Below are 12065 nucleotides of genomic sequence, written 5' to 3' on the forward strand. Positions count from 1 at the left end.
TTTTATGGAGCTTTTCGCATAGGGTGGATGTTGTTGATTTTAATACTGTTTTGAAGCTTTTATAGCGCACCCATTTTTTAAGAGGCATTTATCCTCTCCAGACAGGCTCAGCTGTGCGCATTTCTGTCTGTCTGTCTTTTGGGCCTGATCAAAATCTGTCCTCGTTTTACTCAACCACTGTTAATTTACACGGAACGCATAGCTGTGGCCTCATTTGACTCTAGAGGTGTTTGAAATCTAGTCAAAGCGTTGTTCCAGCAAAAATGCGGGAAAACCGGAGCGCAGATATTCTGAGCTAATTAGGCATGTGCATTCACATAATTCTCTTTGTGCTTGTGGAATCGCTTGCGTAATTAAATCAGGCGGTCGTCTTTGCTCTTGTTGATAGAACTGCCATATTCGATTTTGGTCCTGCCCTTAGATTTATTTAGTTGTTAAACTGTCGCCTTCCTATCTTGAAATAAAAGTACTTCCTGTTCACACCTGGAATTACACACATGACAGTGCTCATTAGATGAGAAAAAGGAAAAAAAAGAGCTCTGTCCTTGTCCAACCTCAGACGTCATCAGCTTTACCCTTAAAAAAATCCCTTAGGGAAAATGATGCCATGTAAAAGGAATGGGATTATCTATTTTTGCCTTCAGAGAAGGCTGATGTTATGTGGCCATGTCATGTTTGCTATGCTAAAGCCCATAATATTCACTGTAATTCGCGTGCAGAATGCATATTGTGAGGACTCTCGGTTGCTCTGCTCTGTTCCCTGGGAGTCAGATTGGCTTGAACATAAGAGATGATCTGGAAAACTGGGAAAGAGACTGGGGCAAATTCACTAAACAGCTGCGCTACTTTTCTGTGCTGTACCACCAGCAATCCAGTTTAACCAGGCTAGAAATGCACTGCAATAGCGTTTCGGCACGCACGAGTGTTTAAATTAACTCATTCTTTTCAGGATTACACATCTTTTTTTCTTAGTTTAAGTCCTATTTTTTAGTTTATTCATTTTAGTCAGTATTATTCGAAATTAAATTGCACCTAATTTTAGTTGACGATAATAACATTTTAGTCATCGAGAGTGCAAATGCTAATTATTTGTGTTTTAGTGCATTGTTACAGAAATAAGTTAACGTATTCACAACATGACTTACACATTCTGACTAGCACATAGTTCAAGTTTTGTCATTTTGTGCAGAGTACGGTCGTCAAATGCACCGGTACTAGGTACTTAAAGGGACACTCCACTTTTTTTGGAAATAGGCTCATTTTACAACTCCCCCAGAGTTAAACAGTTGAGTTTTACCGTTTTCGAATCCATTCAGCCGAACTCCAGGTCTGGCGGTACGACTTTTAGCATAGCTTAGCATAGATCATTGAATCGGACTGGACCATTAGCATCTCTCTCAAAAAAAATGACCAAAGAATTTCGATATTTTTCCTATTTAAAACTTGACTCTTCTGTAGTTACATCGTAACTAAGACTGACGGAAAATGTAAAGTTGCAATTTTCTAGGCTGATATGGCTAGGAACTATACTCTCATTCCTGCGTAATAATCAAGAACCTTTGCTGCCGTACCATGAGTCCAGCAGGCGTAATGATATGACGCAGCGCCTGAAAATAGTCCCCAGCTCGGTAACTTCCAACGTGACCGGGACTAAGTTTGTCTAACCTATTAGACCTATTTTCAGGCGCTGGGTCATATCATTACGCCTGCTGACTCATGGTACGCCAAAATGAGATTAAAGTATCCCTTTAAATTACCATTACGCTCCAAAAAACACCCCTTACTTATTAAGAGAATAGGGACAACCCTTTTAGACCATGCGCCGGGTGCGCCGACCATTTTCCTGTCATTAAACTAGCAAAAGTGGATTCGGACATGCCTGTTCACTTGCGCTGTGCACTTTAGACCATGTGCTTAGATCGTTAAAATAGGGCGCAAGATCTGTGGTTAGCAATAGCATTACGTAAAGAGACTCTCGGTTTGTTTAACAACATGGTTTTATAAGTACATTTTGAAAATGTCATATGTTTTAAAACCGTAAGTTGTTAACATGTTGCTACATAAAGACTACAACAGTTGTTTGGTTTCGTTAAGCAAGTAAACTCACATTCTTAAAGTAGTTTTTAGTAACTTGTTTAGATTTAAATAAAAACACAATGGTGCTAAAATAACAGAAAGTCTTGACACTAGCAGTAGGCGCTAGGCTATTTATTCTTAGCAAACCAGAGAGAGTGAGACACTCATTCAGTTTTAATGGGGTTTGCAAATACCCGCCTTGCCCATGAGACTCTCGAGTCAAGTGCATCAAAGGTGTCCTGCACGAGCTCCTGAATATTACAACATATTCCGGAAGGGAATATGGAATCTTTTCCACTCTATGTAAAAATTTAAATCACTTCCAGTCAATGCCAGAGGTGAAACTAACCAGGTCTGACAGTTGTGTAATGCTGTGAGAGATTGGGAGAAGTAAAACAAACATGGAAAAGCATAATTTGAGCCTGCAGGTTTTGCGCAGGAGGCTGAGGAAACACATGTGTTAAGAGGATTGATGGGAAGGTGGCATGAGGGCTTGCGGAATTTCACTTTTGCTGTGTTGGCGTGTTGAGCGCTCGGCGTCTGATTGCTAATTTCATCTCGAGTCAAAATGAATCAATCATTGCATGCTTATTGTTTTGGTTCTTGTTCTTGCACTTTCCATTTATGTTTGCATATTTAAATGCTAGATGATGTCATATTTTCGACTGCATCATCATTCTTTTTTTAATCCTTCGCCGGAGAGTATGATTAGTTTAAGTCAGTCACATACACCATTTTTTCCCCCAGACTCGACGGGGACTAGATGACCTACCCAGTGCCCATGCGAGGAAGTCACATGACCCCCCTTTATCCAATCAGGCAGTGCTCGGTGATGCTTACACAGATGTGTGATGGTGTTTGCCTCATCAGTTAGAGAGGCTGGAGGGGTAGCCTACAGGCTGTTATTTTAATCAGATCTGTGTTTGTATCTTCTTCAATAATTCATGTCATCATCCTTTCAGCTAAACGAAGCCACAGCTTCTATGATTACTGCAGCTCAATGGCTCACTTTTCAGAATTGTGACATAAATGGGGTAGTCTCTGGAAATCGGTAACATATTTGAAGTACTTTCCCTCCACAGTTTACATTCTTATTGCTGTGATGCAAAAATCTTATTTTCATTAATGTAATGTAATGCTGATTTAAATGTAAAAATCATTGTATTACAGTAATTCTATACTGTAACACTATATATATAGAAATACGTATATTTATGTTAAAGCCACATAACTTCCTTCTGAAAATAATTGATGATGGATGATGGGGAATGGATTGATGACTCCTGCTCAAGTGAAAGATGAATCAATCTTAAATATTTGGTTGGCATCTCATGTCTTTTCCATAGATTATACTGAATATACAGTATTATCTCTACTTTGGCCATTTTGCTACTTTTTCAATATGACTGGAGCAAAGACAAGAAATGATGGAAGAAATCAGAAAATGTCACAAGCAAGATTCAAACTTACATCTCACTCATGAGCACCAAAGCTCAAGGCCATAATATTTATTCAGGCTCACACCATATGTAATATTATTTATGAAATTAATACTATTTACTTACCCTCATGTAGGGCTGAGCGATATAGCAAGAAATATGAGAAATACAATATTTTTTATATATCATGATATATAATTTGATAATGCTGAAGACTATCCCGACTGACTGGAGCCTGGAGAAACCAGAGGGTTCTTTAATTACATTTTAGAATATAGTTTATTAACAAAAATAGAATAACATAACGTAAATGTTTAACTGTGAAAACATGCTAATAGAAGTTAGGTTGCCTTGTAACGTTATAAAATAGTAGCAGCAAACATCTAAAATATTTCAAATTCACTGTTAGATATAGTTCAAAAATATGAACTATGCATTGGTTTTACATCTATGAAATAATTTAAAGGTAGACATTTTAGTAAAAAGTGCATTGTAAACCAGTCATTATGTTACACAGGTTAACATGAAACATGAAACATTTCGTATTCTCTGTGTTGTCGCTGGGATGGTAGCTTTTTAGGTGATGGAAAAGGTTTGTTGCTTTTCCCGCCTTGGTTGGAACTAACCAACGACTTATTTTGCTGACTGTCTGGGAGAGTTCACACAGAATGGGTTTTTGCACTCCACTCCACTATACTTTTCCCATTGTTTTTCTATGTAAACACACTCTGGTGTCATGTTCTTATTGGTTGATCGTCTTGATCGTTCACAGGTGTTTCTTGTTAGTCATTAGTCTTTGTGTACAAATAGCCCTCATATTTCCATTGTATTTTGTCTAATTTTGTTTGTGTAACCACTGTTGGTGAGTCTCATGTAACCAAGTCAAATTCACGTTTTTTGTGACTGTGTGTCCGTGCCGGTGGCGGTTTCCATGCCGGTGTCCGTGGCAGTTTTCCATGCCGGTTCCTGTGCCGGGTTTCCGTGTCGGTGTCTGTGCCGGGTTTCCGTGCAGTGCCGGGTTTCCATGCTGGTGTCCGTGCCAGGTTTCCGTGCCGGTGTCCGTGCCGGGTGTCCATGCTGGTGTCCGTGCTGGTGTCTGTGCCGGGGTTCCGTGCCGGTGCCCATGCCAGTTTTCCATGCTGGTTCCTGTGCCGGGTTTCCGTGTCGGTGTCTGTGCCAGGTTTCCGTGCAGTGCCGGGTTTCCATGCTGGTGTCCGTGTCAGGTTTCCGTGCCGGGTGTCCATGCTGGTGTCTGTGCCGGTTCCTGTGCCGGGTTTCCGTGTCGGTGTCTGTGCCGGGTTTCCGTGCAGTGCCCGGTTTCCACGCCGGTGTCCATGCTGGTGTCTGTGCCGGTTCCTGTGCCGGGTTTCCGTGTCGGTGTCTGTGCCGGGTTTCCGTGCAGTGCCCGGTTTCCACGCCGGTGTCCATGCTGGTGTCTGTGCCGGGGTTCCGTGCCAGGTGTCCATGCTGGTGTCTGTGCCCGGGTTCCGTGCCGGTGCCCGTGCCAGGTTTCCGTGCCGGGTGTCCATGCCGGTGTCTGTGCCGAGGTTCCGTGCTGGTGTCCGTGCCGGGGTTCCGTGCTGGTGCCGGTTCCCGTGCCAGGTTTCCGTGCCGGTGTCCGTGCACGTGCCCATGCCGGGTTTCCGTGCTGGTGTCCGTGCCGATGTCCATGTCGTGCCGGTGCCCCTGCCAATGCCGGTGTCTGTGCCGGACTTCCATGCCAATGTCCAAGTTCGTGTTCTGCATAAACCGGCCCTTAATATGCACTTCATTGCTTTTAAGAAACCCAAACCACTCCCATATAATTGACATTGTGTTACCTTTTTTTCCCAACCAGTTGGAGGGTAATGCAAATTCACTTTTGCTTTTGTTTCCCTCACCGGCTCCCTGCACGGACTGGCTGTTGTTTCGTTTATTTCTGCTGAGTTATAGACCGGTAGGGTAATCCATAGCGAGTCAAACCGCCCAGAGCTTTTATCGAGATCTCGATATGATACCGTTATCGCCCAGCCCTACCATCATGTCATTCCAGTCTCATGTGCTTTTTGTAGAATCGTTTTGCAGCCCAAAAAAAACCCTAAAAATAACAGCAAATGGGTTTGAATTGACATGAGGGTAAAAAAATGATGTATGATTTTTTGGATGAACTATGCTTATAAATGCAAAATCTGGAGATAAACATGTTAAATATAATTTTATACACAGCATCTTCCTTTTTAAAGATAGTGATGTTCAGCACAGACATTGATGCACAGTTTGGCCATGCCGTGTTTTTTTTAGACGTACAGTAGGGCCCAGATGCTTAGCCAACACTTGAATTATTCAAAGATGGGCTGTGCTCTGCAGTACTTACCTATCCCAGTGTTCTCAGCAGGTGTGCCGCGGTATATCAACTCTAAAAACACATAGAGCCATCAGCAGAGGGATAAACTTTAATACAGCTCAAATCTCAAATCTGCTTGCCACTGCTGTTACCTCAGCTCTCCGCCAAGAGCACACTGTTCCCTGTCTCTCAGATTTATCCCCTGCCTCATCTAAAAACAGTGATGGTGTTGGTGTGTGTGGGATGTGCGTGTCCGCCATGCCCCTAATTTCCTTGCTCACAGCATTTTAAAATACACTGAAGGATGTGGGTTGTTGCTTAGTTCAAGGGAGGCCCTAAGGTGTTGTTTTTGTACCAGCTGTTCATATATTATGATGCATCCATTTCCCTTGCCTTTAGAAAAAAGAACTGGGATTTTATACTTTAAAGGGATAGTTCAACCAAAAATGAAAATTCTGCTGTTGTTAATCAACCTCCAACCCATTTGAATGCTGTCAGGTGTCTGAGCAAGAACTTCCAGGAATAGAATCTGAATGTAAACATGAATACCCAAAGCAAATGTGCTGTGTTGTCTTAATTTAGTCTGGCCTTATCCTACCCTGCCCTGCTGGGAGCAGTTTGTTGAAATTGGAGTCAATTGTTTCTTTTTCATTTTCTTGCTGGCAGCTCCCAGTTGTTTAGTAGCTAAGCTACAAGCCCATTTTTAAGGAGCTACGCCCTGTACGTAATTAATTTACCATTATTGAGTGGAGTATTTTTAGTTTTGAACATCTAATGATTAATAAACAGTCCTAAACAGCAACAGAAGAACAGACCTTCATCTTAACTAAAAGAGTACCATGCTACCATGATAATACAATGTTTTTGGGCATATACCCTGGTATTCTTTGAAGTACCTTGGAGTGCCATTGGAATATCAGATAATTATTCAGTACCATGGCTTTACCGTCTGATATCACTGTTGCACCATGGCACCGCCATGTTGAAAGTTGAATAATCCAGGTGTTGTCAAAGAACGATAAAAATGAGCCTGTGGTGGCATTTCTGCTTTGCTTTATATTACAGTGTTTTACAACACTTTCAAAGAAAAATGTCCAATGAGCGTCACTCAGAGCTTGTTTAGTTTTATTTGAAACGTAAATCTGGTAATGTTTTATGTTGGTTGTATCGTGGCAGTTGGGAAATGAAATGTTCAGTGAGTGGTGCTAATAGGTTAACGCTCTATTGCAATTAAAAAATAACGTATCTACCACCATACAGTACGTATACGCCATAAACCCTACTCTACACCTAACCAGTGGTGTTTGCATTTAAAAAAAATCCATTTGCAAAGCAACCATACCATTTTAGCTTGCTTCTACAAGTCTTTAAGCTTTTTTTATCTTGACTCGTGTTTCACGGGACTCGTACCTGACAGTGCCACATCGCAAGTGCACTGCTGTACCAGCTACAGAGCAAGTTTACTATGTCAAAAAATCCATACATATGGAGCTGGTTATATTATAGGTGATATGATATGATGTAAATGTGAACTTGTTTTTTAAAAAATTAATAGGACAAAAAAAAAAAATTTATGCCATAATATCATTTTTCAACTGTACATGATACTAATGCAGACATGTCTCCACAGCTGAGACTTCACTGCAGCGTCTGCGGTCAGTGTGGAATGATTTTGATGTGCGACACTCAAAGTGCTTTCTGTCCTGAGGGTTGATGGGTGTTCGTTTGGACGACATCCCATTTCATGTCAAAGCATTTAATCTGCTTCATTGCGCATAGACGCCCTAATCTGCTTTGCTAAATAATTTTTTTATGTTGGAAAAATGAAATATACCACGTTTATAGAAATGTGATTTTTAAATATCAAAAACCTCTGATAAAGGAATATTTTACCAGATTTGTTTTATTTTTTCAACAATTACTCACCCTCATGTTCCAAACCTCTTCTTTACGTTCTTTATTCTGTGAAACATAAAATATAAAGTTTTGAATATTATATATTGTTTTTTTCATGGAATTACAGTGAATGGGAACTGTAGAATTCAAGCTTGGTAAGGACACAAATGCAACATAAAAGTATCATAAAAAGTTAAATAAAAGAAGTGAATGTGACTCGTGTCTTCTTAGGCTAGTTTTGAACTGACCTCAAGAACCAGATCATTCTGATTCGTTAATGAATCACCAAATTGATTATCGTATTTGTGAATCAGATCAATAGATTCATTGAAAAAATCGAACAAAAAAAAACCCGGATCAATTCACAAATTGCTTTTTCAACTTTTAACTGATTTGTTAACAAATTCAACTACCACTTTTTACAGAAAATAATGACTTATATATCAAATGGCTTTAGAAGGACTGGAATATAGTCATATGTACCACTTTTATGTTATTTTGTGGTTCATCTGTCATTTCAGAGCTTGAGAGCCCATTCCTTTCATTGTGTTGGGGAAAAAATGACCCGGATATTGTACAAAAATTCACCTGTTTTGTTCATATGGGTTTGGAATGACAATTAGTTTTTTTTTTTTCGTGAAATATCCCTTTAAATCTTCTTTACTATTTTGACAAACAGATGTAATGCTGTTACCTTCGCAATGCCACAACAAGATGCAACAAAAGCAGATGGGATCTATGAATAGACCACGGATGCGGATCTTTCCTGCTGGAATGGTGTGACTCCATGCTTTGGTTCCCCATATACTCCCTCATGGGCTTCAGTGGCTTTGGCCTGGTACCCATCAGCCCCCTTCACCACCTGTCCTCATAATGGAGAAGGTCCATGTTTTTCCAGCCCCCTGATGTCTACAATATGCAGTGGCTCTAAAAACATGTCCTTCATTTTTAACGCTTGACGTTATTGATTCGGAAGCTCCCACATATAGAACAATATGCAGTGGGACGACCAGGCCACGCACTTGGGGGTTGTGATGGATGAAGCCTTCTTGGCATTTACCATCCTGTCTTCCAATCAACTCTGTTCTACCTAGCTGTAGAGTTTGATTGGCTCAGCTAACTGACCCAAGTCATGTGACACATTACAGAGTACTTGAATCTCAGACCGTCAGAAAGCGTACTTAAGTGTCTAGAGCTTTCAGAGTTCATTGCTATCCCGTTCACAGGAAGTGCAGTCATTAGGATGATGGGTTGGATGTACACCCAGAGCCCCCTTCACATGACATCTCATCTTCTCTCTCGCTGCCTGTTAATCAGGACAATCCCATATGTTCGAACTGTCAGAGCAGGTGGCTATCTGTTGGAGGATAGGAATTTGACGTGACTGCTTACAGAACCCACACACACATCTATCTGTCATCTATCTATCTTGTTTTTGAACATATCTTTAAAAAAAATGGACTTTTGTAATGGTGTTAGATGTAAGTTGTAATATTACGTTTATGTTGTGTGTGTATACTGTATATCTGACTAAAAGGATGTGATTGGGTGAGTTAATTAACACACTAACAAAGCACTTGAGCTTTAGGCTGTTCACTAGGAGCACACAGAGTGAGAAAGGGACCAAGAGCACTCGCAGCACCCGATTAAACCCTGCACATTTCTAATTTGGTCCTCCGGCTAAAGGATTTATGATTAATGTCCACAAGGCACTATATTGTATGACTCCGTCCATGTTATGTTCCCCAAGATAAAAATAAAGTAAAGAGCTGTAAAGGTCGATTAATCACAATATTAATCATCTCAGAAGGACTCGCCAGCAGTCCGGGATGGAAGTCGATTTTCTTTTCTGAGTTGTTAGGCAAGCTAAATAATTCAAAGACACCCAAGAGAGTAATGTTATTGTAGAGGGACTTTAAGTAAGTGTGAAAAAAAAAAAAAAAACTTGCCTTGACTATACATGCAAAACTATTTTTCTTAATTAACATTTGTTTTTACCATAAAATATCTACATTGTGGGAGAATTTATTTCAAATTCAGCTACATTTCTTGTGGTAAGAATGCTACAATTAAGCAAGCAAGCAGATTATGCTTGTTTCTCTCTCAATTTTTCCTCTGTCTCAAATACCTTGAGAGCAATTTAAAACAGCGCATTATCATTAATGCTGATTAAGTGTGTCATTAGGTTCACAATCTTAATGCAGCTAATGCCGTCAAGTATTTAGAATCTTGGCTCGACAAATGAAATCATATTATTTTTAAGATCTATAAGAGTGATGTTTATTATTTTGCACCATGACATCTCCTTTTATTTCATTACCAGATGAAGCAAAGCTGGAGGCATCAGGGCAACCCTTCAGTCCTTCCCGGGATCCAACCGGAGCCCCAAACATCACAGTCTCATCCTCACTTCTGGAGGATGAAGACTTTGCCTCGCAGTTTCACTCCCCACCAGCGAGGGCAGAAAGCACAAGGGAGCAGCCTGTGTTCGCCTCAGTGCAGACCCTGCAGGTTGCAGAAACAGAGCCTCAAGCGCTGGTGCATTCTCTGCCCTCCCCACCCGGCAACAGTGACAATCGCACCAATCAAAAGTCCCCTGGGGAGCTGGCCGTCAGAGTGCCAAATCCACCGTCCCCGGCACAGAAAATCAACAGTGTCTTGACCACTAGCCCAGGTACCGCTCGATTATGAAGCGTTGAATGAATGCTGTGTACAGAAACCAAGTGCTATATTTAAAGGTGTCTCTTTTCAGGGACTGATTTGATGTTGTCGTCATCCCTTCTTCATCATTTGTTCATCATTATCATCAACGTCATCATCATTTTCAAGGTCATTGTGTTTGTTGTTACCATCATCATCATTTACAATAATCCCTTTAAAGTCAACATGAAATTGCATTCACATCCCATTTTACTTGGTCAACATGACATTTCTGAATAAAACGGTAGTTCAGTCAAAATTGATTGGATTGTGAAATATTAGACTGGTAATATTGTTTTGAAAGAAATTAATACTTTCATTCATCATGGATGGATTAAATTGATTAAAAGTGACAGTAAAGACATTTAGAATTTTACAAAAGAACATATTGATCTTTCTATAAAAAAAAAATTATTATGGTTTCCACAGAAATATTAAAAAAAGCTGATCGGTATAAAAAAAAAAACATATATATATATATATATATATAAATAAATGGAAATAGAAAATAGTTCTTTTAAACTGTAATAATATTTCACTATTTTTACTGTATTTTTATTTTAACATAGACTAAAACATTTTACTGACCCCAAACTTTCAAACAGGTAGTGTATTGGGTCAATTTTGATTTCATGTTGTTTTTAAAGCTGAAGAATGTAATTTTTGTGCATCCCAACTAGTCAAAATTGACTTTCACTGAATCTGTTTGTCAGATCAATGGAAAATAAAATCATTATCTTCGGTTGCATTTGGTTTGATGATGCTAGTGGCACAAAAATTACACACTTCAACAAGTCCTGCTGCTGAATAATCCCCCAGAGCTACGCGTGTCCTCTAGCACATGCACTATGTGTCATTCTTCACCATCAGCGAGCATTCATGTGTCCTCAATCTCACTTCCTGCTCCTGAGGTGGCTCACTCAAACGTTCTCTGCTTTCAGACGAGACCCTCAGTGAATTCCCCAGGAACCCTGATCTACCCACCGCCCCGGGTTCCTCTTTCATGCCTGTGGCAGACACAGACGCCACCCTCACTGACAACGTGACAACTTCGGTCTCCATTTCTGCTTTTAACGCCACCTCTCCTGAAAGGGCTGAAAACGCTTCGTCCGGCGCTTCAGCACGCAACAACTCCCACACTGTGACAAGCGACAGTCTCCAACTCACCACAGTGACCACCACGACTGTCACGCCCCTAACTGTGACATCCATGACTTTGACTCCGCCCACCGCCGTCGTCGTGGCGAAAGAGGTCACGACCAGCATGCCGACCACAACGACCACCCAAACCACAACAACCGAGACGGAACCGCCCACGACGACAACCACCACCACAACCACTACGACAACTACCACCACCACCACAAAAGTAGCGCCTACGACCACAAAACCGCCCACAACCACTTTAGCAACTACGACAATGACAACCCCTCTTCAAACCACCGCTTCATCTACCTCTGGAAGTACCACGACTGAACTAACCATCTCCTCTACTGACAGTGCTCCTTTGACCTGTAATGTGACCGAAAGGTTATGGGTGAAAACAGGTGAGCCCCTGTTTACCGTTTATCTGCACAAATCTGAGGTGAATGTAATTTACATTCGATTACAGCAAATTTAGCATCTCATTA

General features: G+C 40.8%; 1 protein-coding gene across 1 annotated transcript in view; it reads left to right on the forward strand.

Moving 5' to 3' along the window:
• Positions 1-12065, forward strand: part of kiaa1549la (KIAA1549-like a) — a gene marked incomplete at its 5' end in the record, with an annotated part of 56638 nt that overhangs the window by 16560 nt on the left and 28013 nt on the right. Inside the window, 2 exons of the mRNA XM_081356910.1 lie at positions 10058-10408; positions 11376-11981. Of these exons, the coding sequence (XP_081213036.1) occupies positions 10058-10408; positions 11376-11981 (957 nt within the window). The remainder of the gene's footprint in view (positions 1-10057; positions 10409-11375; positions 11982-12065) is intronic.

This window comes from Scardinius erythrophthalmus (genome assembly GCF_964197995.2).
Source record: "Scardinius erythrophthalmus genome assembly, chromosome: 24".
Lineage (NCBI taxonomy): Eukaryota > Metazoa > Chordata > Actinopteri > Cypriniformes > Leuciscidae > Scardinius > Scardinius erythrophthalmus.